At 47.4% G+C, this 27,500-nt stretch overlaps 1 protein-coding gene, 11 non-coding genes and 1 pseudogene across 12 annotated transcripts in view; all 13 read left to right on the top strand.

Moving 5' to 3' along the window:
* The window catches only part of TRNAP-AGG (transfer RNA proline (anticodon AGG)), a 72-nt gene extending 8 nt beyond the window's left edge, over window positions 1-64 (top strand). Inside the window, exon 1 of the tRNA in view lies at window positions 1-64. This exon is cut by the window's left edge and continues 8 nt beyond it. This is a non-coding gene — a tRNA (tRNA-Pro).
* A 1,509-nt stretch (window positions 65-1,573) lies between these two features.
* TRNAP-AGG (transfer RNA proline (anticodon AGG)) lies at window positions 1,574-1,645 on the top strand. The gene has a single exon. It is a non-coding gene; the product is annotated as a tRNA-Pro (tRNA).
* Window positions 1,646-1,858: 213 nt separating this feature from the next.
* On the top strand, window positions 1,859-1,930 carry TRNAP-AGG (transfer RNA proline (anticodon AGG)). Its single transcript has one exon. It is a non-coding gene; the product is annotated as a tRNA-Pro (tRNA).
* A 494-nt stretch (window positions 1,931-2,424) lies between these two features.
* TRNAP-AGG (transfer RNA proline (anticodon AGG)) lies at window positions 2,425-2,496 on the top strand. The gene has a single exon. It is a non-coding gene; the product is annotated as a tRNA-Pro (tRNA).
* Window positions 2,497-2,707: 211 nt separating this feature from the next.
* On the top strand, window positions 2,708-2,779 carry TRNAP-AGG (transfer RNA proline (anticodon AGG)). The gene has a single exon. It is a non-coding gene; the product is annotated as a tRNA-Pro (tRNA).
* Window positions 2,780-7,651: 4,872 nt separating this feature from the next.
* TRNAP-AGG (transfer RNA proline (anticodon AGG)) lies at window positions 7,652-7,723 on the top strand. Its single transcript has one exon. It is a non-coding gene; the product is annotated as a tRNA-Pro (tRNA).
* Window positions 7,724-9,832: 2,109 nt separating this feature from the next.
* Window positions 9,833-11,287, top strand: LOC146192111 (uncharacterized). The gene has a single exon (XM_084600022.1). The coding sequence runs from the start codon at window positions 9,860-9,862 to the stop codon at window positions 11,051-11,053; it is 1,194 nt and encodes a 397-aa protein (XP_084456148.1). The 5' UTR covers window positions 9,833-9,859; the 3' UTR covers window positions 11,054-11,287.
* Window positions 11,288-13,193: 1,906 nt separating this feature from the next.
* On the top strand, window positions 13,194-14,775 carry LOC146192110 (uncharacterized; annotated as a pseudogene).
* A 1-nt stretch (window position 14,776) lies between these two features.
* Window positions 14,777-14,848, top strand: TRNAP-AGG (transfer RNA proline (anticodon AGG)). The gene has a single exon. It is a non-coding gene; the product is annotated as a tRNA-Pro (tRNA).
* Window positions 14,849-20,231: 5,383 nt separating this feature from the next.
* On the top strand, window positions 20,232-20,303 carry TRNAP-AGG (transfer RNA proline (anticodon AGG)). The gene has a single exon. It is a non-coding gene; the product is annotated as a tRNA-Pro (tRNA).
* A 211-nt stretch (window positions 20,304-20,514) lies between these two features.
* TRNAP-AGG (transfer RNA proline (anticodon AGG)) lies at window positions 20,515-20,586 on the top strand. Its single transcript has one exon. It is a non-coding gene; the product is annotated as a tRNA-Pro (tRNA).
* Window positions 20,587-20,797: 211 nt separating this feature from the next.
* On the top strand, window positions 20,798-20,869 carry TRNAP-AGG (transfer RNA proline (anticodon AGG)). Its single transcript has one exon. It is a non-coding gene; the product is annotated as a tRNA-Pro (tRNA).
* Window positions 20,870-25,740: 4,871 nt separating this feature from the next.
* On the top strand, window positions 25,741-25,812 carry TRNAP-AGG (transfer RNA proline (anticodon AGG)). The gene has a single exon. It is a non-coding gene; the product is annotated as a tRNA-Pro (tRNA).
* The last annotated feature ends 1,688 nt before the right edge of the window (window positions 25,813-27,500 follow it).

The raw sequence follows: 27,500 nt of genomic DNA, 5'->3' as shown, positions 1-27,500 counted from the left end.
GGTCTAGGGGTATGATTCTCGCTTAGGTTGCGAGAGGTCCCGGGTTCAAATCCCGGACGAGCCCTTTCTTCTTCCTTGCGCTGGTGGCAGCTACTGCTTTTGCTAATCCCACACTCATTTGGTAGCCAGCGTAGTTGTCTGCCTTGCCGCTGCACTCATTCATGCACCATATAATACTCAGCCAAATAGAGCGCCTGTTGATTCTCCATTTATGCTTTGCCCCTCGTAACATGTGATAGAAATTCACTGAGCGACTGTTCACTCCCGAGCTGGGCTCGTTGGTCTTGGGTAGCCGAGATAACTTGTTTCGCCGGTTTCGAGAAGGTGGACTTGGGCTTGCTCATCTATTTGTACGCCAACTGGTTAATCGTTTTATTTTCCTCCGTGACGTCTCAGACCCTTTCTTACGTACTGCGTGCCAAGTAAGGCTCGTGCGGGCAGTGCCCAATTTTGTTGTCTCTACGAGAAGTATTCCAGGGCGAATTTCCAAGTTTTTCCAAGAAATAGTAAGCAGTGTCCGAATTTTAACTGCTCGTTTTTCGGTAGAATACTTGAGTACAATCAAAAAGAAGAAACTGTACAACGATATTTGTGACAACCTTTTTCCTCTCCCTATGTAGAGAGCCTTGTACAGCGAGAGTCTAGGTCAAGACGTATTAAAACGCGTGAAAAGAATGCCAGTTTCTCCGGGGGTAAAGACGTTTTTCTTTAAGCTACACACAGGTACATTATCGGTAAAAACATTTTTCGAAGACAAGGGTTTTTATCTGCCCTCGGGTTCACGATGCCTAATATGTAAACAACCAGAGACAATAGACCATGTTTTTCTGCACTGCTGGGAGGGGGTTTATTTTTGGGACGTATTACAAAAAACACTTAAAAAAGAATTACCTTTAGATCCACACGGAATCAGGTTCCTGCCGACAGATAATGAAGATGATGTACCCCTAGACACCGTAATGTTGCTAGGATTACACAGTCTTTGGCGGTCCCGAATGGCGGGCTTCCACGTTGACCCTGAAGCTCGCCCTGCAAGGCTCCACTTTCGCCAGTGTATGTACACCTTCGTTGAAATGCCCAAAGCGATGAGTGCAGTCCCAGCATGGGTGGTGAAAGTTGAACCATTGGTAGAGTTGAAAGAATTTTAACTTGACAACGTCAACCCCAATAGGGTCAACGGCTTTTTTACCTGTGTCATAGTTATGTGAACATCACGAGCTGGAGTGTTCAGTTCAATTTGTGTGTCAACCTTGGTTATGTGTATGACAGCCGGCAATAAAGAAAAAGGAAGGGCTCGTTGGTCTAGGGGTATGATTCTCGTTTAGGGTGCGAGAGGTCACGGGATCAAATCCCGGACGATCGCTTTCTTATTTTGCTCGCGCTGGTGGCAGCTACTGCTTTTGCTAATCCCACACTCATTTGGTAGCCAGCGTAGTTGTGTGCCTTGCCGCTGCACTCATTCATGCACCACATAATACCGAGCCAAATAGAGCGCCTGTTGATTCTCCGTTTATGCTTTGCCCCTCGTAACATGTGATAGAAATTCACTGAGCGACTGTTCCCTCCCGGACTGGGCTCGTTGGTCTAGGGGTATGATTCTCGCTTAGGGTGCGAGAGGTCCCGGGTTCAAATCCCGGACGAGCCCTTTCTTCTTTTTGCTTGCGCTGGTAGCAGCCACTCCTTTTGCTAATCCCACGATTATTTCGTAGCCTGCGTCGTTGTCTGCCTTGCCGCTGCGCTCACTCATGCATCATTAGATACCGAGGCAAAGAGAGCGTCTGTTAATTCTCCATTTATGGTTTGCCCCTTGTCAGATATATGATAGAAATTCACTGAGCGACTGTTCAATCCCGTGCTGGGCTCGTTGGTCTAGGGGTATGATTCTCGCTTAGGGTGCGAGAGGTCCCGGGTTCAAATCCCGGACGAGCCCTTTCTTCTTCTTCCTTGCGCTGGTGGCAGCTACTTGTTTTGCTAATCCCACACTCATTTGGTAGCCAGCGTAGTTGTCTGCCTTGCCGCTGCACTCATTCATGCCCCATATAATACTCAGCCAAATAGAGCGCCTGTTGATTCTCCATTTATGCTTTGCCCCTCGTAACATATGATAGAAATTCACTGAGCGACTGTTCACTCCTGAACTGGGCTCGTTGGTCTAGGGGTATGATTCTCGCTTAGGGTGCGAGAGGTCCCGGATTCAAATCCCGGACGAGCCCTTTCTTCTTCTTCCTTGCGCTGGTGGCAGCTACTGCTTTTGCTAATCCCACACTCATTTGGTAGCCAGCGTATTTGTCTGCCTTGCCGCTGCACTCATTCATGCACCATATAATACTCAGCCAAATAGAGCGCCTGTTGATTCTCCATTTATGCTTTGCCCCTCGTAACATGTGATATAAATTCACTGAGCGACTGTTCACTCCTGAACTGGGCTCGTTGGTCTAGGGGTATGATTCTCGCTTAGGGTGCGAGAGGTCCCGGGTTCAAATCCCGGACGAGCCCTTTCTTCTTCTTCCTTGCGCTGGTGGCAGCGACTGCTTTTGCTAATCCCACACTCATTTGGTAGCCAGCGTAGTTGTCTGCCTTGCCGCTGCACTCATTCATGCACCATATAATATTCAGCCAAATAGAGAGCCTGTTGATTCTCCATTTATGCTTTGCCCCTCGTAACATGTGAAAGAAATTCACTGAGCGACTGTTCACTCCTGAACTGGGCTCGTTGGTCTAGGGGTATGATTCTCGCTTAGGGTGCGAGAGGTCCCGGGTTTAAATCCCGGACGAGCCCTTTCTTCTTCTTCCTTGCGCTGGTGGCAGCTACTGCTTTTGCTAATCCCACACTCATTTGGTAGCCAGCGTATTTGTCCGCCTTGCCGCTGCACTCATTCATGCACCATATAATACTCAGCCAAATAGAGCGCCTTTTCATTCTCCATTTATGCTTTGCCCCTCGTAACATGTGATAGAAATTCACTGAGCGACTGTTCACTCCTGTGCTGGGCTCTAGGAGTATGATTCTCGCTTAGGGTGCGAGAGGTCCCGGGTTCAAATGCCGGAAGAGCCCTTTCTTCTTCTTCCTTGCGCTGGTGGCAGCTACTGCTTTTGCTAATCCCACACTCATTTGGTAGCCAGCGTAGTTGTCTGCCTTGCCGCTGCACTCATTCATGCACCATATAATACTCAGCCAAATAGAGCGCCTGTTGATTCTCCATTTATGCTTTGCCCCTCGTAACATGTGATAGAAATTCACTGAGCGACTGTTCACTCCTGAACTGGGCTCGTTGGTCTAGGGGTATGAATCTCGCTTAGGGTGCGAGAGGTCCCGGGTTCAAATCCCGGACGAGCCCTTTCTTCTTCTTCCTTGCGCTGGTGGCAGCTACTGCTTTTGCTAATCCCACACTCATTTGGTAGCCAGCGTAGTTGTCTGCCTTGCCGCTGCACTCATTCATGCACCATATAATACTCAGCCAAATAGAGCGCCTGTTGATTCTCCATTTATGCTTTGCCCCTCGTAACATGTGATAGAAATTCACTGAGCGACTGTTCACTCCCGAGCTGGGCTCGTTGGTCTTGGGTTACCGAGATAACTTGTTTCGCCGGTTTCGAGAAGGTGGACTTGGGCATGCTCATCTATTTGTACGCCAACTGGTTAATCGTTTTATTTTCCTTCGTGACGTCTCAGACCCTTTCTTACGTACTGCGTGCCAAGTAAGGCTCGTGCGGGCAGTGCCCAATTTTGTTGTCTCTACGAGAAGTATTCCAGGGCGAATTTCCAAGTTTTTTCAAGAAATAGTAAGCAGTGTCCGAATTTTAACTGCTCGTTTTTCGGTAGAATACTTGAGTACAGTCAAAAAGAAGAAACTGTACAATGATATTTGTGACCTTTTTCCTCTTCCTATGTAGAGAGCCTTGTACAGCGAGAGTCTAGGTCAAGACGTATTAAAACGCGTGAAAAGAATGCCAGTTTCTCCGGGGGTAAAGACGTTTTTCTTTAAGCTACACACAGGTACATTATCGGTGAAAACATTTTTCGAAGACAAGGGTTTTTATCTGCCTTGGGGTTCACGATGCCTAATATGTAAACAACCAGAGACAATAGACCATGTTTTTCTGCACTGCTGGGAGGGGGTTTATTTTTGGGACGTATTACAAAAAACACTTAAAAAAGAATTACCTTTAGATCCACACGGAATCAGGTTCCTGCCGACAGATAATGAAGATGATGCACCCCTAGACACCGTAATGTTGCTAGGATTACACAGTCTTTGGCGGTCCCGAATGGCGGGCTTCCACGTTGACCCTGAAGCTCGCCCTGCAAGGCTCTACTTTCGCCAGTGTATGTACACTTTCGTTTAAATGCCCAAAGCGATGAGTGCAGTGCCAGCATGGGTGGTGAAAGTTGAACCATTGGTAGAGTTGAAAGAATTTTAACTTGACAACGTCAACCCCAATAGGGTCAACGGCTTTTTTACCTGTGTCATAGTTATGTGAACATCACGAGCTGGAGTGTTCAGTTCAATTTGTGTGTCAACCTTGGTTATGTGTATGACAGCCGGCAATAAAGAAAAAAGAAGGGCTCGTTGGTCTAGGGGTATGATTCTCGTTTAGGGTGCGAGAGGTCCCGGGTTCAAATCCCGGACGATCGCTTTCTTCTTTTTGCTCGCGCTGGCGGCAGCCACTGCTTTTGATAATCCCACACTCATTTGGTAGCCTGCGTTGTTGTCTGCCTTGCCCCTGCACTCATTCATGCACCACATAATACCGAGCCAAATAGAGCGCCTGTTGATTCTCCATTTATGCTTTGCCCCTCGTAACATGTGATAGAAATTCACTGAGCGACTGTTCACTCCCGAACTGGGCTCGTTGGTCCAGGGGTATGATTCTCGCTTAGGGTGCGAGAGGTCCCGGGTTAAATCCCGGACGAGCCCTTTCATCTTCTTCCTTGCGCTGGTGGCAGCTACTGCTTTTGCTAATCCCACACTCATTTGGTAGCCAGCGTAGTTGTCTGCCTTGGTTAGCCTCCACGTTTCAGCCCCATAGGTGAGTACAGGCAAGATGCAACTGTTGTATACTTTCCTCTTGAGCGATACCGGTAAGCTGCTAGTCATAATCTGCGAGTGCTTGCCAAATGCGCTCCATCCCAATCTTATTCTTCTTGTTATTTCCTTTTCATGATCCGGATCTGCGGTTACTACCTGTCCTAAGTAGATATATTCGCCTACTACTTCCAGTATTTCGCTACCTAATGTAAACTCCTGTTCCTTCCCGAGGCTGTTGAACATTACCTTAGTCTTCTGCATATTGATTTTCAAGCCTACCTTTCTACTTTTCCTGTCTAGGTCATCAATCATTATTTGCAATTCATCCCCCGAGTTGCTTAGCAAGGCAATGTCATCAGCAAATCGCAGATTACTGAGGTATTCTCCATCTACCCTTATCCCTAACTGCTCCCATTCCAAGTCTCTGAATACTTCCTCTAAACATGCTGTGAATAGTACTGGGGAGATTGTGTCTCCTTGCCTAACACCTTTCTTTATGGGAATTTTCTTGCTTTCTTTATGTAGAACTATGGTTGCTGTGCAGCCACTATATATATCTTCCAGCACTTTCACGTACGGCTCGTCTACCCCCTGATTTCGCAATGCCTGCATCACCGCCGAGGTTTCAACTGAGTCAAATGCTTTTTCGTAATCAATGAATGCTATGTATAAGGGCTGGTTATATTCCGAGCATTTTTCTATCACCTGATTGATGGTATGGATATGATCGATAGTAGAGTACCGTTTCCGAAACCCTGCTTGATCCTTTGCTTGATTGCAGTCTAAGGTTGTCATGATTCTATTAGCGATTACCTTAGTAAATACCTTATACGTAACAGACAGTAAGCTGATTGGTCTGTAATTTTTAAGGTCCTTAGAGTCCCCTTTCTTGTGAATGAGGATAATGTTTGCATTCTTCCATGGTTCCGGTACCGTCGATGACACCAGGCACTGCGTATACAGGGTGGCCAGTTTTTCTAGCACGATATCCCCCCCGTCCTTCAGCAAATCTGTAGTTATCTGATCCTCTCCAGCTGATTTCCCCCTTTTCATAGTTTCTAGTGCTTTCTTGACCTCGTCCTTCGTCACTGGTGGAACGTCTGACTGTTTTTCCCTACCGCCAATCTCATTACGGTCCTGACTACTTTGGCTACTGTAGAGATCTGTATAGAACTCCTCGGTTACTTTGACTATCTTTTCCATATTAGTGATGACGTTGCCCGCCTTGTCCCTTATTGCATACATCTGGTTTTTCCCTATGCCCAATTTCTTCTTTACCGCTTTAAGGCTTCCCCCGTTCTTTACAGCATGCTCAATTTTCTCCATGTTATACTTCCTTATATCGGCCACCTTGCGCTTATTGATTAGCTTTGATATCTCGGCCAATTCGATCTGGTCTGTTGGATTGGAAGCTTTCATACTCTGCCGTTTCTTAATCAAATCTTTCGTCTCCTTAGACAGCTTACCGGTATCCTCTCTAACTATCCTACCGCCTACTTCTACCGCGCACTCAGTAATGATATCTCTGAAATTATTGTTCCTTGCCTCTAGGGTAATGTCCATCCTCAGTTAGAGCTGAATACCTATTCTGTAGCGAGATCCTGAATTCTGCCCTCCCCCTCACCGCTAATTCGTTGATGGGTTTCTTTCTTACTAATCTATTGCGTTCCTTCTTCAGATTTAGGCTAATTCGGGACCTCACCATCCTGTGGTCACTACATCGAACTTTCCCGATTACTTCTACATCCTGCACAATGGCGGGGGTTGAACACATTATGAAGTCGATTTCATTTTTAGTCTCTCCGTTAGGACTTTTCCATGTCCATTTTCGGTTCTTCCGTTTGCTGAAGAAGGTATTCATGATTCGTAAGTTATTGCGCTCTGCAAACTCAACTAGTAACTCCCCTCTGCTATTCCTAGAACCAATGCCGTAGTCACCTACTGCCTGGTCTCCTGCCTGTTTTTTCCCTACCTTGGCATTGAAGTCGCCCATTAGTACAGTATACTGCGTCTTTACTTTTCGCATTGCCGATTCTACATCTTCATAGAAGCTTTCAACTGCCTGGTCATCATAACTACATGTAGGTGCATAGGCCTGTACAACCTTCAGTTTATACCGCTTATTAAGCCTAATTACGATGCCTGCAACCCTCTCATTAATACTATAGAATTCATCTATATTACCCGCTATGTACTTATTGACAAGGAAACCTACTCCTAGTTGTCGCCTTTCTGGTAAACCTCGATAACACAGTACATGCCCGTCCTTCAGTACAGTATATGCCTCATTCGGCCTCCTAACCTCACTAAGCCCTATGACATCCCATTTCATGCCTTCTAGTTCCTCTAACAGCACTGCTAAACTAGCTTCACTAGCTAGAGTTCTAGCATTAAACGTTGCCAAGGTCAGTTTCCAATGGCGGCCTGTCCAGCGGAGCCAGGCTTTCTTAGCACCCCCTGCTGCGTCACAGGTCTGACCGCCGCCGTGGTCAGTTGTTCCGCACTCATTCATGCACCATATAATACTCAGCCAAATAGAGCGCCTGTTGATTCTCCATTTATGCTTTGCCCCTCGTAACATGTGATAGAAATTCACTGAGCGACTGTTCACTCCTGAACTGGGCTCGTTGGTCTAGGGGTATGATTCTCGCTTAGGGTGCGAGAGGTCCCGGGTTCAAATCCCGGACGAGCTCTTTCTTCTTCTTCCTTGCGCTGGTGGCAGCTACTGCTTTTGCTAATCCCACACTCATTTGGTAGCCAGCGTAGTTGTCTGCCTTGCCGCTGCACTCATTCATGCACCATATAATACTCAGCCAAATAGAGCGCCTGTTGATTCTCCATTTATGCTTTGCCCCTCGTAACATGTGATAGAAATTCACTGAGCGACTGTTCACTCCTGAACTGGGCTGGTTGGTCTAGGGGTATGATTCTCGCTTAGGGTGCGAGAGGTCCCGGGTTCAAATCCCGGACGAGCCCTTTCATCTTCTTCCTTGCGCTGGTGGCAGCTACTGCTTTTGCTAATCCCACACTCATTTGGTAGCCAGCGTAGTTGTCTGCCTTGCCGCTGCACTCATTCATGCACCATATAATACTCAGCCAAATAGAGCGCCTGTTGATTCTCCATTTATGCTTTGCCCCTCGTAACATGTGATAGAAATTCACTGAGCGACTGTTCACTCCCGAGCTGGGCTCGTTGGTCTTGGGTAGCCGAGATAACTTGTTTCGCCGGGTTCGAGAAGGTGGACTTGGGCGTGCTCATCTATTTGTACGCCAACTGGTTAATCGTTTTATTTTCCTCCGTGACGTCTCGGACCCTTTCTTACGTACTGCGTGCCAAGTAAGGCTCGTGCGGGCAGTGCCCAATTTTGTTGTCTCTACGAGAAGTATTCCAGGGCGAATTTCCAAGCTTTTTCAAGAAATAGTAAGCAGTGTCCGAATTTTAACTGCTCGTTTTTCGGTAGAATACTTGAGTACAATCAAAAAGAAGAAACTGTACAACGATATTTGTGACAACCTTTTTCCTCTTCCTATGTAGAGAGCCTTGTACAGCGAGAGTCTAGGTCAACACGTATTAAAACGCCTGAAAAGAATGCCAGTTTATCCGGGGGTAAAGACGTTTTTCTTTAAGCTACATACAGGTACATTATCGGTGAAAACATTTTTCGAAGACAAGGGTTTTTATCTGCCTTGGGGTTCACGATGCCTAATATGTAAACAACCAGAGACAATAGACCATGTTTTTCTGCACTGCTGGGAGGGGGTTTATTTTTGGGACGTATTACAAAAAACACTTAAAAAAGAATTGCCTTTAGATCCACACGGAATCAGGTTCCTGCCGACAGATAATGAAGATGATGTAACCCTAGACACCGTAATGTTGCTAGGATTACACAGTCTTTGGCGGTCCCGAATGGCGGGCTTCCACGTTGACCCTGAAGCTCGCCCTGCAAGGCTCTACTTTCGCCAGTGTATGTACACCTTCGTTGAAATGCCCAAAGCGATGAGCGCAGTCCCAGCATGGGTGGTGAAAGTTGAACCATTGGTAGAGTTGAAAGAATTTTAACTTGACAACGTCAACCCCAATAGGGTCAACGGCTTTTTTACCTGTGTCATAGTTATGTGAACATCACGAGCTGGAGTGTTCAGTTCAATTTGTGTGTCAACCTTGGTTATGTGTATGACAGCCGACAATAAAGAAAAAAGAAGGGCTCGTTGGTCTAGGGGTATGATTCTCGTTTAGGGTGCGAGAGGTCCCGGGTTCAAATCCCGGACGATCGCTTTCTTCTTTTTGCTCGCGCTGGTGGCAGCTACTGCTTTTGCTAATCCCACACTCACTTAGTAGCCAGCGTAGTTGTGTGCCTTGCCGCTGCACTCATTCATGCACCATATAATACTCAGCCAAATAGAGCGCCTGTTGATTCTCCATTTATGCTTTGCCCCTCGTAACATATGATAGAAATTCACTGAGCGACTGTTCACTCCTGAACTGGGCTCGTTGGTCTAGGGGTATGATTCTCGCTTAGGGTGCGAGAGGTCCCGGGTTCAAATCCCGGCCGAGCCCTTTCTTCTTCTTCCTTGCGCTGGTGGCAGCTACTGCTTTTGCTAATCCCACACTCATTTGGTAGCCAGCGTAGTTGTCTGCCTTGCCGCTGCACTCATTCATGCACCATATAATACTCAGCCAAATAGAGCGCCTGTTGATTCTCCATTTATGCTTTGCCCCTCGTAACATGTGATAGAAATTCACTGAGCGACTGTTCACTCCTGAACTGGGCTCGTTGGTCTAGGGTTTTCCACTTCCGGCCACCACTGTGAACGGACGCGTTATCATGAGCTCCGTCGGAGCGGTGTTAGCGGCTCAGCCGAGCCGCGGAAACAGGTTTGCTGCTGAAGATAACGACACAGGCTACGAAGTTATGCTGCCCCACCTCCCAACAGGTCGTATTGTTTTTAATACCGTATTTTTGCACGGCGACGTTCGAGCGCGGCCGTATAGGGTCGAGGACTACAGGGATGCCCTTGCCCGTTTGGAATTGCTTCCCGATGTTGTGGCCTTGGGAGCATTCCAAATGAATCATGTGTGGGCAGTCACGTTTAAGAACACGGAAGCCGTTAAGAAAGTGCTTGCTGCCGGGAGCATGACTGTGAAGGAGCACCGGTGTCTTGTGATTGACCCCAACAAGCAAGAGGTTCGCATTAAAGTGCACTGGGTCCTTCACAACGTGACTGATGAAGAAGTGCGTGCGGCCTTCCTTCCGTACGGCGAGGTGACCGAGTGTTCGAAGGAGCGCTGGCGTGTGCACGGCGTCACAGAAAAAGGGTCAACGACCCGTGTACTAAGCCTGAAGCTGAAATCCAACGTGACAGTTGAAGACATACCTCATCAACTGCGAATAGCCGGTGAACCTGCACTTTTGGTTGTAGCTGGGAGGCCTCCGCTCTGCCTCCGCTGTCAAGGGAAAGGCCACATTCGCCGCGACTGTCGGGTACCTCGGTGCTCGCGCTGTCGCCGGTTTGGTCACGACGAAAGCGAGTGTGTACCTACGTACGCAAGCAAGACCGGACCAGGAAGGAACGTCGATGTGACTGAACACGTTATGGACGAGGTGGAGGCTGAGGAAGCATCAAGGGCAGCTGGAGGCAAAACAGCAACCGTCGAGAAGAGCACGCAGCCTTCAAGTGTTGGGCCTAGTGCCACAAGTCCGGCCGAGGCACCTCCAGTACCGCAACGCGTCTCGGAGGAAAAGACGAGCCAAGAAAAGCAGCCGCCTACTCTCAGAGCCCCTGCTAGAACACTTGACGAACCGCACGTCGAACACCCCCATAATGAGGTCTCATTGGAGGAAGCTGTTGTCACGGCCACAAAACGCGCTTACCTCGAAACTGTGAAAGATGACCGACAAACTGATGGAGCACCCGCGGAGGAGCCGCCCACCAAGGCGGTAATGACGCGACGGTCTCCCTACAGGCCAAGACCAAATATTCCACCAGACATACGACCTGCGGTAGAGGCGCCTGAATAGCGCTTCTACAGCTGTAATGTGCTGCCGTCGCTTTCCGGATCAGCGTGCCATGGTGGAGACGATATACCATGGAAGGGAACTGTGAGCTTGACCGTCAAACTTTGGCCATGGACTGTGAAAGTGCGTGTGATCGTTGCGAGGCGGTGCACTTTGTGGAGCTCCAGCACACGGAATCCCCTTCAGCGCCACGGTACCCTGAGGTGAGCACTGCGCGAGCAGTGGGTGCCTTTAAAAATGAACAAAAGATTCAACTGCCACTGCGCGTAGCCACACTGAACGTGCGTGGACTGGCGGCGAGGAAGCGCCAGTGTCAGGTCAACCGCCTCTTTTTAGAAAATGAATTGGATGTAATCGCATTACAAGAAACTAAGATTGAGTGCGAGGAGCACACAGATCGCATGGTTGAAATTTTTCGGTCCCGATACAATGTCTGCGTATGTCACGCGGTTGGAAAGTCCGGAGGTTGCGCGTTATTTTTGAGAAATAATCTTGGAATTGGGAATGAAACCATTGTCACATCCGAAGAGGGTCGATTACTGGTTGTCGATTTCACCCTTTCTGGATGCTCATGGAGAGTGATTTGTGTGTATGCCCCTAACCATTACAAGGAACGTGTTAGCTTTTTTGAAAAGGTCAAAGTGTTTTTGAAATGCGAGAGAAGCGTTGTTTTGATGGGTGATTTTAACTGTGTCTGCATGCCAGAGGATCGAGTGCCGATCACTCCTGTGCGTGATCAGAGTGCGCAGTATCTCGATGCAATAATTCAAGAACACGACATGGAAGATCTGGGCTGGGTGTTGCTTCAAGGCTCGCAGCCATGTTTTACGCACTTCCAACGCGGTAGCAATGCAAGACTAGATAGAGTATACGCAAGCATAGGATTTGTGACAATGTGTTCCAACCATGAAGTGAAACATGTTTCTTTCAGCGATCACAGCCTTGTTATTGTAAGCTTTGGGAAGAAACATAGTAGGACTCGTTTCAACTGGAAACTTTGGAAATTTAATGTTAAACTGCTGGAGGATGAAACCTTTGTTAAACAAATTATAGACTTAATCAAAATGCCTTGCGTCAAATCAGCAAGCTGCGCAGATAAGTGGGAAAATTTTAAGAACACAGTCAAGATGAAAGCGATAGAACGAGGAACTATCCTTCATCAAAGCGAAAAGAAACGAATCAAAGAATTGGAGTGCAAATTAGACTTTTTGACAAGTATGGAAACAGCAGTGCCCGGTTTGTACATAAAAGAAATCCGAGAAGTCAAAAGCCAGCTAGAAGCTCTGGAGGCAGATAAGTACCGAGCTGCTGTGATAAGGGCGCGCGCCGAAAAGTTGTGGGCTGGTGAAGTGCCGAATAAGCGTGCATTGTGTGATGAAAGAAGATATGCAGCACAAAATGAAATTCAACAGATCCGCTACCGCAACAGAATAACGACCGACCGCGAAGAAATCGAGCGAGTGTTTGTTGAGCATTACAAAGGACTGATAGGGAATGACAGAAGCGCAAAGGGCAGTCTGTGGGAGGAATTTTTGCACCTCATGCCTCGATTAGACGAAGAGAAACGTGCGCGCTTAGAACAGCCTATTAGCTTAGAGGAAGTTCAGAAGGCTATTGAGGACCTGCCACTTGGGAAAACACCAGGACCGGATGGGTTAGGCGCTGCTTTCTATAAAGCATTCAGAGAAGAAGTCAGCCCGCTGCTATATGATATGATTGCAGAAGCATACAATGTAAAACAAATGCCACCTTCCTTCTCTACTGCCCACATTGTGCTTATCCCCAAAACATGTGACCGAGAAAAAATGCTATCTGTGGGGGCTTATCGCCCGATAACCCTCACAAATGTCGACTACAAGATCTATATGAAGATTCTTGGCAAACGTTTACAGAGTGTCATCACGGACCTAGTTGGACCGCACCAAACGTGCGGAGTGAAAGGGCGTACCATCTGCACAAATGTGCACATCGCTCGAAGTATCCTTGAGTGCTGTGATGTGTTCGGTGGCCGAGTTGCAATGGTACAGCTAGACCTGTCGAAGGCGTTTGATCGCGTGGCGCACGATGTCTTGTACTCAGTTTTGGAACATGTAAATGTGGGCAGCATAATACAAGACGGGCTTAAAGTGGTTTATAGCAGCTGTACAGTTCAAATAATTGTCAATAAGAACCTGTGTGAACCCATCCCTGTGCGGTCCTCCGTACGGCAGGGATGTCCGCTTTCACCATTGCTTTTTGCACTTTACCTTGAACCCTTCTGTTTAAGTCTTATTAACAACGACCGAATAAATGGCTTCAGGTTTCAGTCATCTAATGTTAAAATTCTTGCGTATGCGGACGACATTGCTGTATTCTGCAGTGACCGCGAGAGTGTACAAGAAAGTGTTGATGTCGCCAAGCGGTTTTGCCAGCAAACTGGGGCTGAGATCAATTGGGAAAAGAGTGTGGGCTTTTGGCACGGAAGCTGGGGAATTACACCACCGTTGTTCGCGAATCTGCAGTGGACAAACATGCCTTTGAACTACTTGGGTGTGCCTCTCGAGCACTATAACAAGAGCGCAGATTACTGGAACGAGGCGACGTCAAAAGTGAGCGAGAAAGCAAGGGCATGGCAAGGACGAGACTTGTCGATGTTTGCGAGAGCAACAGTATGCAACATTTTTTTAATTGCCAAAGTGTGGTATGTTTTGCAGTTTCTGGCTATGTCGCGTGTAAATGTGCAAAAAATGCATAGGGTATTTGCTGTGTTTATCTGGAATTCAAGTTGGGAGAGGGTCAGAAGAACCAATTTGTTTCGAACAGTTCAAGATGGTGGTCTGGGTCTCGCACATTTGTTTGTTCGCCAGGTTGTGTCTCGTTTTATGTTTATGAGGGATCAGAAAGACCCCTTCCTGCGCTCAATGATGCAGGTGCGTCTGAGCAGAGCTCTTCCTGATCTTATAGTGTCCACTGTGAGATTGTCAACTTGTGGCGCTAGAGGTTATTTGAAAGAAGTTGTTGACTCTGTGCAATTTCTCAAGGTTCGGTATTCACAAGAGTATGTCAGCACTGTAAAGAGGAAAAGACTGTACAAAGATCTTATAGATCTAATCATGCCAGTGCCTCTGTATCCTATAATAAACTCTGGAGGCCTAGGACAAGATGTTCTTAAAAGAATTAAAAGGATGCCAGTTAAAGCAAATACAAAAACATTCTTTTTCAAACTGCACACAGGTACCTTGCCGGTTAAGACATGGCTATCTGACAAAGGCATTTTTGTACCATGGACAACGAACTGCTTGCTGTGCAAAAAGCCTGAAACCGTTGAACATGTGTTCATTGAATGTTGGGACGCGATCTTCTATTGGGATGTCCTGCAACGTACACTAAAAAAGGAACTACCTTTAACACCGATTGGAATCCGCTACTTACCAACAGACACAGATGACAGAGGTGTCCCTTACGACATGATTATGCTCCTCGGCCTCCATAGTTTATGGAAAACTCGAATGGCGGTACGCAATGCAGATGTAAACGTCCGAACTCAAAGGAAAACTTTGTGGAAAGTGTATGTTATATACGGGATGTGTACCGAGTGCAGAAAGACCCACCAGCGTGGATGTGTGTGCTTGACGATTTAGTTCAAATCAAGTCATTTTAACTTTTGACCGGCTGAAGCAGCCGGGGTGCTTTTAACAATGTATCGTGCTTGTCTCAATAAAAAGGTATTAAAAAAAAAAAAAAAAGGGCTCGTTGGTCTAGGGGTATGATTCTCGCTTAGGGTGCGAGAGGTCCCGGGTTCAAATCCCGGACGAGCCCTTTCTTCTTCTTCCTTGCGCTGGTGGCAGCTACTGCTTTTGCTAATCCCACACTCATTTGGTAGCCAGCGTAGTTGTCTGCCTTGCCGCTGCACTCATTCATGCACCATATAATACTCAGCCAAATAGAGCGCCTGTTGATTCTCCATTTATGCTTTGCCCCTCGTAACATATGATAGAAATTCACTGAGCGACTGTTCACTCCTGAACTGGGCTCGTTGGTCTATCATTCTACTTCCGGACACCGTAGTGAACGGTCGCAGGATCATGTGCTCCAGCGGAGCGGCGATAGCGGCCCTTTCCAGCCGCGGAAACAGGCTCGACGACATGGACGATACCGAGTATCAGATTATTCTGCCAACTTTGCCCACCGGACGCGTTGTTTTTAACACGCTTTTTTTGCACGGCGATGTGCGAGTCAGGCCATACAGGGTCGAGGATTTCCGCGACGCCCTGGTCAAGGCTGGTGCGCTCCCAGACGTTGTGGCGTTGGGGGCGTATCAGATCAACCATGTTTGGGCGGTCACGTTAAGCAGCACCGAAGCAACGAAGAAATTGGCGGCTTTCAAGGAAATCGAAGTTAAGGGACGCCGTTGCCTCATTATTGATCCCGAAGACCAACAGGTGAAGCTGCGACTTCACTGGATGTTGCACGGTGTGGCAGACGACGACATCCGGACGGCTTTTGCTGCGTTTGGGAATGTGACCGAGGTGACCCGGGAAAGGTGGAGAGTTCAAGGCGTCAAGGAGAAGGGGTCCACCACGAGGACTGTGCTCCTCAAATTGAAACCCGGCATTAAGGTCGACGACTTGCCTCACCAGCTGCGAGTTGCCGGAGAGCTAGCCCTTGTCGTGGTGCCTGGGCGAGCGATGCAGTGCCTGCGCTGCCGCGGTACCGGTCACGTTCGACGTGAATGTAAGGTACCGCGTTGTCCAAAGTGTAGACGCTACGGACATGACGAGGCTGCCTGTGTGCTTTCGTACGCTTCGGCCGCGGGACATGGAACTGCGGAACGGTCGGCGGAGCTCACAATGGACGTGGTCGAGGCGGAGGAGGCGGCGAAGGGTGCCGGAGAGGTTCGAACGAAGACACGGGAGACGGATTCATCGGTGGACTCGGCAGAAAGCGGCAATGCTGCGAGGGATGTGGGGAGAGCGGACTCTGCACCTGAGCTCACTATCAATGAGGAAGGCACGGCACTTGAGCCGGCAAATGGTATGGAACAGGATAATGGGGAGGACCACTCGGACACCAGTGCTGTTCGTAAGCCAAGCGTCCCAGCCCCAGCCAAGCGATCCCACACACAGTCCGAACCTGAAGGTAACCAGGTGTCAGCCCCCAGCGTCGACGAACCACCAGCAAAAACGGGGCAATCCCGGCGGTCCACGCTACGTCCGCGGCCAAACATATCATCAGAGAGACGGGCAGCGGATAAAGTGCCCCCGCTGCCGGGTCAGCCGCTCGCACCGGACGGGGATGGATCCAACGACGGCGTCTAGCAACGCGCTAGACGGGAGAGGTAAGCACCATGCTTTCGGTCTCTTCACCCTTGATGAAAATGGCGCCCGAAACCACCTTAAGAGTAGCCACGTTAAACGTCAGGGGATTGGCAGGCAAAAAGAAGCAGAGCCAGGTGCACCGGCTCTTAACTGACCACGATATTGACGTGCTTGCCGTGCAAGAAACTAAGGTTGATGGGGAGGAAGAGACCGGGAGCATGGTGCGACGTTTCACGGCTAGATTTTACGCCATTGTTAGCCACGCAGTTGGGACATCGGCCGGGTGTGTATTGTTCGTCAAAAAGCTGCCTGGTCTGGTTGTAAAGGGCTACTCCTCATGCTCTTCTGGACGGTGTGTAGTGGCTGATTGTGTATACAGCGGTGTTGAGTGGCGCATTATTTGTGTGTACGCTCCTAACTGTGTGGAGGAAAGAACAGTGTTTTTCGAGAATGTTATGCAGCAGTTAAGTACGGAAAGGCAGGTAGTATTGCTGGGCGATTTTAACTGTGTACTGAATGCTCGAGACAAAACCAGCACACGCGGATTCAGAGACAAGAGCACTAAAATGTTATGCCAGGTAATAAGCGAATGGAATATGGAGGATGTGGCTGATTGCTTGGAAGGACCGCGTGCCGTTCAGTACACGCACTTCCAAGGTTCTAGCCACGCGCGTCTGGACAGAATTTACGCGTCGCTGGATTTGATTCATTCATCAATGAATACCGAGTGGTGCCTATGACATTCACGGATCACTGTTTGGTGCAATGCTTATTCGGCACCAAAAAACGGAGCAATGCATTTAGCTGGGAGTTATGGAAATTCAACAACAAATTGCTTAAGGATGATGCCTTTAGACGCGTGGTATTGAATGAATTGATTAAAGTGAGGCCAGGGACTTGGCTCGAAATCTGGAAACAGTGGGAGTTGTGCAAGGAACAGATTAAAATTAAAGCCATTGACAGATCCAGTTGCCTGGTGTACGAGAAGAAAATTACAGAAACCCAGCTTAAGGCTTTGCTCGCAAAACTACACGAACAGGAATGTAAGGCACCCGGCAGATGGATAGAGGATATTCGAAAAATAAAAGAACAGATTAACTTGATAGAAGAAGACAGATACCAAGGAGCGTTAGTGCGTGCAAGAGCGGAAAAATTGGCCATGGATGAGACGCCGACAAAAAGATCGTTGGGAATAGAAAAAGCAAATGCAAGGCGAAATCACGTGGCAGAGGTAGATTGGGCAGGACGCACAGAAACTGATAACGAAGGAATCGCGAAAGCTTTCCGGGAGTATTATGAAGATCTATTTTCGTCCCGAGAGGTTTATTTGGACCGTTTTAAAGAATCCTTTCTTGACGCGATGCCAAAAATTGACGAGGAACAAAAAGAAAGACTGGAGCGGCCAATAAGCGAAAAAGAAGTGCAGCAGGCAATAGAAAATTTAAACCCAGGGAAATCACCCGGGCCTGATGGCCTGAGTGCGGCTTTTTATAAAGCGTTCAAGGAACAGCTATCACCTTTGTTGTGTGCCTTATTTAATGAAGCGTATGAACTGAAGGCACTGCCTGCGTCTTTCGGATCGTCGCACACAGTACTTATTCCGAAAACTGACCAACCAGATAAGCTTAGGCAGTTGTCGTCTTACAGGCCCATTGCTCTGACAAACGTTGATTACAAGATTTATATGAAGGTGCTTGCTGGCAGACTACAAACGGTTATATGCGAACTAGTGGGCCCTCACCAAACGTGCGGTATCAAAGGGCGATCTATCTTTCAGAACATTCACAAAGCGCGAAGTGTGCTCGAATGCTGCGATGCAACTCATGCATGTGTTGCGTTACTGCAGTTGGACTTGGAGAAAGCTTTTGATTGTGTGGCACATACTATTCTGTTAAGTATATTAGACTATGTTAATGTCGGCTCTGTTATTCGAGAGGGAGTGGCTTTGGCGTACCGTAACTGCACTACGAGATTAATTGTCAATAAGTCACTGGGGGCCCCCATCAACGTACGACGTTCGGTGCGCCAAGGTTGCCCCCTCAGCCCTCTTTTGTTCGGCATTTATATTGAAACGTTGTGTTTAAGCATCCTACAAAACAATGACATTGATGGTTTTCGACTGCAGGAGTCAGAAGTCAAATTGTTGGCTTACGCAGACGACGTTGCGGTTTTTTGTGTAAATAAGGAGAGTATAAAGAGGACAGTGGATGTGGTAAAACATTTTAGCAAAGTCACAGGGAGTAAAGTTAACTGGGGTAAGTGCCTGGGATTTTGGCACAGAGAATGGCAGCTGACCCCCGACACTTTCGCTAATGTGTCGTGGGTTACAACGCCTGCAAAGTACTTGGGTGTGCCCTTGAAATTTTACAAGGAAAGCGAGCCATACTGGCGAGAGCAGGTCAAAGAAACCAGTGAAAAAGCGGAGAAATGGAAAAGCGCTCAATTATCAATATTTGCAAGAGCCGCAGTTTGCAACCTGTTTTTAATTAGTAAGTTATGGTATGTTATGCAAGTGTTGCATTGCTCCCGTGTAAATGTGCAAAAATTGCATCGAGTTTTTGCGGTGTTTGTTTGGGCCTCGAGTTGGGAGAGGTGCAGTCGGACAAATTTGTTCCGGCAGGTGAAGCATGGGGGGCTTGGTCTGGGTCATTTGTTTGTGCGACAGATTGTCAACCGGTTTATGTTTTTTAGGGATGCCAGTGATCCATTCCTGCGCACAGTGTGTCAACAGAGACTTGGTCGAGCGTTGCCTGATTTCGTAGTGTATACTCAATGTATGCCTGGTTCTCTGTTTGGCTTCTTTAGGGAAATTGTTTTGAGTGTGAAATTCTTAAGCGCACGTTTTTCGAAAGAGTATTTAAGTAATGTTAACAGGAGAACATTATACAAGGATGTTTGTGAAGTGGTGTTCCCGGTGCCCTTGTACCGAGCTTTATACTATGGAGGCACAGGAAGTAATGTACTAAAACGCGTAAAGAAAATGCAAGTTGCTCCGGGAGCTAAAACGTTTTTCTTTATGCTGCATACCGGTACTTTGAGTGTAAAATCATTTATGGAGGAGAAGGGTATGTTCCTACCGTGGGGGGCCCAATGTCTCATCTGCAAACAACCAGAGACAATAGATCACGTGTTTTTGCATTGCTGGGAGGGGGTATATTTGTGGGATGTTCTGCAAAGGACAATAAAAAAACAGTTGCCACTTGATTCCCATGGCATTAGGTACTTGCCATTGGATAACCACGATGATATGCCGTTAGACCAGGTTATGTTAATGTGCCTCCACAGTATATGGCGCGCACGAATGGCTGGTTATCACTGCGATCCAGATGCACGGCCAGCCCGCATGTATTTCCGTGAAAGTGTGCAGCGATGGCTCGACGTGCTTAAATTGCAACCATGTGCTCCTGAGTGGCTGTCAAAGCTGGAACCTTTGACGGTGCTCAAGGAATTTTAAACGTGACAATGCCTGCCCCTCAGTGGGTGTTAGGCAACGCTAGCTACCTTTGTGTACATATATTATTCCTTTTTTTCCTGTTGTTTTGAGTTCCAGTGCGGTGTATTTGTGTCAAAGCCAGGCAATAAAGAAAAAAAAAAAAAAAAGGGCTCGTTGGTCTAGGGGTATGATTCTCGCTTAGGGTGCGAGAGGTCCCGGATTCAAATCCCGGACGAGCCCTTTCTTCTTCTTCCTTGCGCTGGTGGCAGCTACTGCTTTTGCTAATCCCACACTCATTTGGTAGCCAGCGTAGTTGTCTGCCTTGCCGCTGCACTCATTCATGCACCATATAATACTCAGCCAAATAGAGCGCCTGTTGATTCTCCATTTATGCTTTGCCCCTCGTAACATGTGATAGAAATTCACTGAGCGACTGTTCACTCCTGAACTGGGCTCGTTGGTCTAGGGGTATGATTCTCGCTTAGGGTGCGAGAGGTCCCGGGTTCAAATCCCGGACGAGCCCTTTCTTCTTCTTCCTTGCGCTGGTGGCAGCTACTGCTTTTGCTAATCCCACACTCATTTGGTAGCCAGCGTAGTTGTCTGCCTTGCCGCTGCACTCATTCATGCACCATATAATACTCAGCCAAATAGAGCGTCTGTTGATTCTCCATTTATGCTTTGCCCCTCGTAACATGTGATATAAATTCACTGAGCGACTGTTCACTCCTGAACTGGGCTCGTTGGTCTAGGGGTATGATTCTCGCTTAGGGTGCGAGAGGTCCCGGGTTCAAATCCCGGACGAGCCCTTTCTTCTTCTTCCTTGCGCTGGTGGCAGCTACTGCTTTTGCTAATCCCACACTCATTTGGTAGCCAGCGTATTTGTCCGCCTTGCCGCTGCACTCATTCATGCACCATATAATACTCAGCCAAATAGAGCGCCTTTTGATTCTCCATTTATGCTTTGCCCCTCGTAACATGTGATAGAAATTCACTGAGCGACTGTTCACTCCTGAACTGGGCTCGTTGGTCTAGGGGTATGATTCTCGCTTAGGGTGCGAGAGGTCCCGGGTTCAAATCCCGGACGAGCCCTTTCTTCTTCTTCCTTGCGCTGGTGGCAGCTACTGCTTTTGCTAATCCCACACTCATTTGGTAGCCAGCGTAGTTGTCTGCCTTGCCGCTGCACTCATTCATGCACCGTATAATACTCAGCCAAATAGAGCGCCTGTTGATTCTCCATTTATGCTTTGCCCCTCGTAACATGTGATAGAAATTCACTGAGCGACTGTTCACTCCTGTGCTGGGCTCTAGGGGTATGATTCTCGCTTAGGGTGCGAGAGGTCCCGGGTACAAATCCCGGAAGAGCCCTTTCTTCTTCCTTGCGCTGGCGGCAGCTACTGCTTTTGCTAATCCCACACTCATTTGGTAGCCAGCGTAGTTGTCTGCCTTGCCGCTGCACTCATTCATGCACCATATAATACTCAGCCAAATAGAGCGCCTGTTGATTCTCCATTTATGCTTTGCCCCTCGTAACATGTGATAGAAATTCACTGAGCGACTGTTCACTCCTGAACTGGGCTCGTTGGTCTAGGGGTATGAATCTCGCTTAGGGTGCGAGAGGTCCCGGGTTCAAATCCCGGACGAGCCCTTTCTTCTTCTTCCTTGCGCTGGTGGCAGCTACTGCTTTTGCTAATCCCACACTCATTTGGTAGCCAGCGTAGTTGTCTGCCTTGCCGCTGCACTCATTCATGCACCATATAATACTCAGCCAAATAGAGCGCCTGTTGATTCTCCATTTATGCTTTGCCCCTCGTAACATGTGATAGAAATTCACTGAGCGACTGTTCACTCCCGAGCTGGGCTCGTTGGTCTTGGGTAGCCGAGATAACTTGTTTCGCCGGTTTCGAGAAGGTGGACTTGGGCATGCTCATCTATTTGTACGCCAACTGGTTAATCGTTTTATTTTCCTCCGTGACGTCTCAGACCCTTTCTTACGTACTGCGTGCCAAGTAAGGCTCGTGCGGGCAGTGCCCAATTTTGTTGTCTCTACGAGAAGTATTCCAGGGCGAATTTCAAAGTTTTTTCAAGAAATAGTAAGCAGTGTCCGAATTTTAACTGCTCGTTTTTCGGTAGAATACTTGAGTACAGTCAAAAAGAAGAAACTGTACAATGATATTTGTGACCTTTTTCCTCTTCCTATGTAGAGAGCCTTGTACAGCGAGAGTCTAGGTCAAGACGTATTAAAACGCGTGAAAAGAATACCAGTTTCTCCGGGGGTAAAGACGTTTTTCTTTAAGCTACACACAGGTACATTATCGGTGAAAACATTTTTCGAAGACAAGGGTTTTTATCTGCCTTGGGGTTCACGATGCCTAATATGTAAACAACCAGAGACAATAGACCATGTTTTTCTGCACTGCTGGGAGGGGGTTTATTTTTGGGACGTATTACAAAAAACACTTAAAAAAGAATTACCTTTAGATCCACACGGAATCAGGTTCCTGCCGACAGATAATGAAGATGATGTACCCCTAGACACCGTAATGTTGCTAGGATTACACAGTCTTTGGCGGTCCCGAATGGCGGGCTTCCACGTTGACCCTGAAGCTCGCCCTGCAAGGCTCTACTTTCGCCAGTGTATGTACACCTTCGTTGAAATGCCCAAAGCGATGAGTGCAGTGCCAGCATGGGTGGTGAAAGTTGAACCATTGGTAGAGTTGAAAGAATTTTAACTTGACAACGTCAACCCCAATAGGGTCAACGGCTTTTTTACCTGTGTCATAGTTATGTGAACATCACGAGCTGGAGTGTTCAGTTCAATTTGTGTGTCAACCTTGGTTATGTGTATGACAGCCGGCAATAAAGAAAAAAGAAGGGCTCGTTGGTCTAGGGGTATGATTCTCGTTTAGGGTGCGAGAGGTCCCGGGTTCAAATCCCGGACGATCGCTTTCTTCTTTTTGCTCGCGCTGGCGGCAGCCACTGCTTTTGATAATCCCACACTCATTTGGTAGCCTGCGTTGTTGTCTGCCTTGCCCCTGCACTCATTCATGCACCACATAATACCGAGCCAAATAGAGCGCCTGTTGATTCTCCATTTATGCTTTGCCCCTCGTAACATGTGATAGAAATTCACTGAGCGACTGTTCACTCCCGAACTGGGCTCGTTGGTCCAGGGGTATGATTCTGGCTTAGGGTGCGAGAGGTCCCGGGTTAAATCCCGGACGAGCCCTTTCATCTTCTTCCTTGCGCTGGTGGCAGCTACTGCTTTTGCTAATCCCACACTCATTTGGTAGCCAGCGTAGTTGTCTGCCTTGGTTAGCCTCCACGTTTCAGCCCCATAGGTGAGTACAGGCAAGATGTAACTGTTGTATACTTTCCTCTTGAGCGATACCGGTAAGCTGCTAGTCATAATCTGCGAGTGCTTGCCAAATGCGCTCCATCCCAATCTTATTCTTCTTGTCATTTCCTTTTCATGATCCGGATCTGCGGTTACTACCTGTCCTAAGTAGATATATTCGCCTACTACTTCCAGTATTTCGCTACCTAATGTAAACTCCTGTTCCTTCCCGAGGCTGTTGAACATTACCTTAGTCTTCTGCATATTGATTTTCAAGCCTACCTTTCTACTTTTCCTGTCTAGGTCATCAATCATTATTTGAAATTCATCCCCCGAGTTGCTTAGCAAGGCAATGTCATCAGCAAATCGCAGATTACTGAGGTATTCTCCATCTACCCTTATCCCTAACTGCTCCCATTCCAAGTCTCTGAATACTTCCTCTAAACATGCTGTGAATAGTACTGGGGAGATTGTGTCTCCTTGCCTAACACCTTTCTTTATGGGAATTTTCTTGCTTTCTTTATGTAGAACTATGGTTGCTGTGCAGCCACTATATATATCTTCCAGCACTTTCACGTACGGCTCGTCTACCCCCTGATTTCGCAATGCCTGCATCACCGCCGAGGTTTCAACTGAGTCAAATGCTTTTTCGTAATCAATGAATGCTATGTATAAGGGCTGGTTATATTCCGAGCATTTTTCTATCACCTGATTGATGGTATGGATATGATCGATAGTAGAGTACCGTTTTCGAAACCCTGCTTGATCCTTTGCTTGATTGCAGTCTAAGGTTGTCATGATTCTATTAGCGATTACCTTAGTAAATACCTTATACGTAACAGACAGTAAGCTGATTGGTCTGTAATTTTTAAGGTCCTTAGAGTCCCCTTTCTTGTGAATGAGGATAATGTTTGCATTCTTCCATGGTTCCGGTACCGTCGATGACACCAGGCACTGCGTATACAGGGTGGCCAGTTTTTCTAGCACGATATCCCCCCCGTCCTTCAGCAAATCTGTAGTTGTCTGATCCTCTCCAGCTGATTTCCCCCTTTTCATAGTTTCTAGTGCTTTCTTGACCTCGTCCTTCGTCACTGGTGGAACGTCTGACTGTTTTTCCCTACCGCCAATCTCATTACGGTCCTGACTACTTTGGCTACTGTAGAGATCTGTATAGAACTCCTCGGTTACTTTGACTATCTTTTCCATATTAGTGATGACGTTGCCCGCCTTGTCCCTTATTGCATACATCTGGTTTTTCCCTATGCCCAATTTCTTCTTTACCGCTTTAAGGCTTCCCCCGTTCTTTACAGCATGCTCAATTTTCTCCATGTTATACTTCCTTATATCGGCCACCTTGCGCTTATTGATTAGCTTTGATATCTCGGCCAATTCGATCTGGTCTGTTGGATTGGAAGCGTTCATACTCTGCCGTTTCTTAATCAAATCTTTCGTCTCCTTAGACAGCTTACCGGTATCCTCTCTAACTATCCTACCGCCTACTTCTACCGCGCACTCAGTAATGATATCTCTGAAATTATTGTTCCTTGCCTCTAGGGTAATGTCGCCATCCTCAGTTAGAGCTGAATACCTATTCTGTAGCGAGATCCTGAATTCTGCCCTCCCCCTCACCGCTAATTCGTTGATGGGTTTCTTTCTTACTAATCTATTGCGTTCCTTCTTCAGATTTAGGCTAATTCGGGACCTCACCATCCTGTGGTCACTACATCGAACTTTCCCGATTACTTCTACATCCTGCACAATGGCGGGGGTTGAACACATTATGAAGTCGATTTCATTTTTAGTCTCTCCGTTAGGACTTTTCCATGTCCATTTTCGGTTCTTCCGTTTGCTGAAGAAGGTATTCATGATTCGTAAGTTATTGCGCTCTGCAAACTCAACTAGTAACTCCCCTCTGCTATTCCTAGAACCAATGCCATAGTCACCTACTGCGTGGTCTCCTGCCTGTTTTTTCCCTACCTTGGCATTGAAGTCGCCCATTAGTACAGTATACTGCGTCTTTACTTTTCGCATTGCCGATTCTACATCTTCATAGAAGCTTTCAACTGCCTGGTCATCATAACTACATGTAGGTGCATAGGCCTGTACAACCTTCAGTTTATACCGCTTATTAAGCCTAATTACGATGCCTGCAACCCTCTCATTAATACTATAGAATTCATCTATATTACCCGCTATGTACTTATTGACAAGGAAACCTACTCCTAGTTGTCGCCTTTCTGGTAAACCTCGATAACACAGTACATGCCCGTCCTTCAGTACAGTATATGCCTCATTCGGCCTCCTAACCTCACTAAGCCCTATGACATCCCATTTCATGCCTTCTAGTTCCTCTAACAGCACTGCTAAACTAGCTTCACTAGCTAGAGTTCTAGCATTAAACGTTGCCAAGGTCAGTTTCCAATGGCGGCCTGTCCAGCGGAGCCAGGCTTTCTTAGCACCCCCTGCTGCGTCACAGGTCTGACCGCCGCCGTGGTCAGTTGTTCCGCACTCATTCATGCACCATATAATACTCAGCCAAATAGAGCGCCTGTTGATTCTCCATTTATGCTTTGCCCCTCGTAACATGTGATAGAAATTCACTGAGCGACTGTTCACTCCTGAACTGGGCTCGTTGGTCTAGGGGTATGATTCTCGCTTAGGGTGCGAGAGGTCCCGGGTTCAAATCCCGGACGAGCTCTTTCTTCTTCTTCCTTGCGCTGGTGGCAGCTACTGCTTTTGCTAATCCCACACTCATTTGGTAGCCAGCGTAGTTGTCTGCCTTGCCGCTGCACTCATTCATGCACCATATAATACTCAGCCAAATAGAGCGCCTGTTGATTCTCCATTTATGCTTTGCCCCTCGTAACATGTGATAGAAATTCACTGAGCGACTGTTCACTCCTGAACTGGGCTGGTTGGTCTAGGGGTATGATTCTCGCTTAGGGTGCGAGAGGTCCCGGGTTCAAATCCCGGACGAGCCCTTTCATCTTCTTCCTTGCGCTGGTGGCAGCTACTGCTTTTGCTAATCCCACACTCATTTGGTAGCCAGCGTAGTTGTCTGCCTTGCCGCTGCACTCATTCATGCACCATATAATACTCAGCCAAATAGAGCGCCTGTTGATTCTCCATTTATGCTTTGCCCCTCGTAACATGTGATAGAAATTCACTGAGCGACTGTTCACTCCCGAGCTGGGCTCGTTGGTCTTGGGTAGCCGAGATAACTTGTTTCGCCGGGTTCGAGAAGGTGGACTTGGGCGTGCTCATCTATTTGTACGCCAACTGGTTAATCGTTTTATTTTCCTCCGTGACGTCACGGACCCTTTCTTACGTACTGCGTGCCAAGTAAGGCTCGTGCGGGCAGTGCCCAATTTTGTTGTCTCTACGAGAAGTATTCCAGGGCGAATTTCCAAGTTTTTTCAAGAAATAGTAAGCAGTGTCCGAATTTTAACTGCTCGTTTTTCGGTAGAATACTTGAGTACAATCAAAAAGAAGAAACTGTACAACGATATTTGTGACAACCTTTTTCCTCTTCCTATGTAGAGAGCCTTGTACAGCGAGAGTCTAGGTCAACACGTATTAAAACGCCTGAAAAGAATGCCAGTTTATCCGGGGGTAAAGACGTTTTTCTTTAAGCTACATACAGGTACATTATCGGTGAAAACATTTTTCGAAGACAAGGGTTTTTATCTGCCTTGGGGTTCACGATGCCTAATATGTAAACAACCAGAGACAATAGACCATATTTTTCTGCACTGCTGGGAGGGGGTTTATTTTTGGGACGTATTACAAAAAACACTTAAAAAAGAATTACCTTTAGATCCACACGGAATCAGGTTCCTGCCGACAGATAATGAAGATGATGTACCCCTAGACACCGTAATGTTGCTAGGATTACACAGTCTTTGGCGGTCCCGAATGGCGGGCTTCCACGTTGACCCTGAAGCTCGCCCTGCAAGGCTCTACTTTCGCCAGTGTATGTACACCTTCGTTGAAATGCCCAAAGCGATGAGCGCAGTCCCAGCATGGGTGGTGAAAGTTGAACCATTGGTAGAGTTGAAAGAATTTTAACTTGAAAACGTCAACCCCAATAGGGTCAACGGCTTTTTTAACTGTGTCATAGTTATGTGAACATCACGAGCTGGAGTGTTCAGTTCAATTTGTGTGTCAACCTTGGTTATGTGTATGACAGCCGACAATAAAGAAAAAAGAAGGGCTCGTTGGTCTAGGGGTATGATTCTCGTTTAGGGTGCGAGAGGTCCCGGGTTCAAATCCCGGACGATCGCTTTCTTCTTTTTGCTCGCGCTGGTGGCAGCTACTGCTTTTGCTAATCCCACACTCACTTAGTAGCCAGCGTAGTTGTGTGCCTTGCCGCTGCACTCATTCATG

This window comes from Amblyomma maculatum, chromosome 4 (assembly GCF_055883805.1).
Source record: "Amblyomma maculatum isolate TAMU_Amacu chromosome 4, ASM5588380v1, whole genome shotgun sequence".
Taxonomy (NCBI): Eukaryota; Metazoa; Arthropoda; class Arachnida; order Ixodida; family Ixodidae; genus Amblyomma; species Amblyomma maculatum.
Note: the sequence above shows the minus strand (reverse complement) of the source record. Positions and strands in the feature narration are given on the sequence as shown.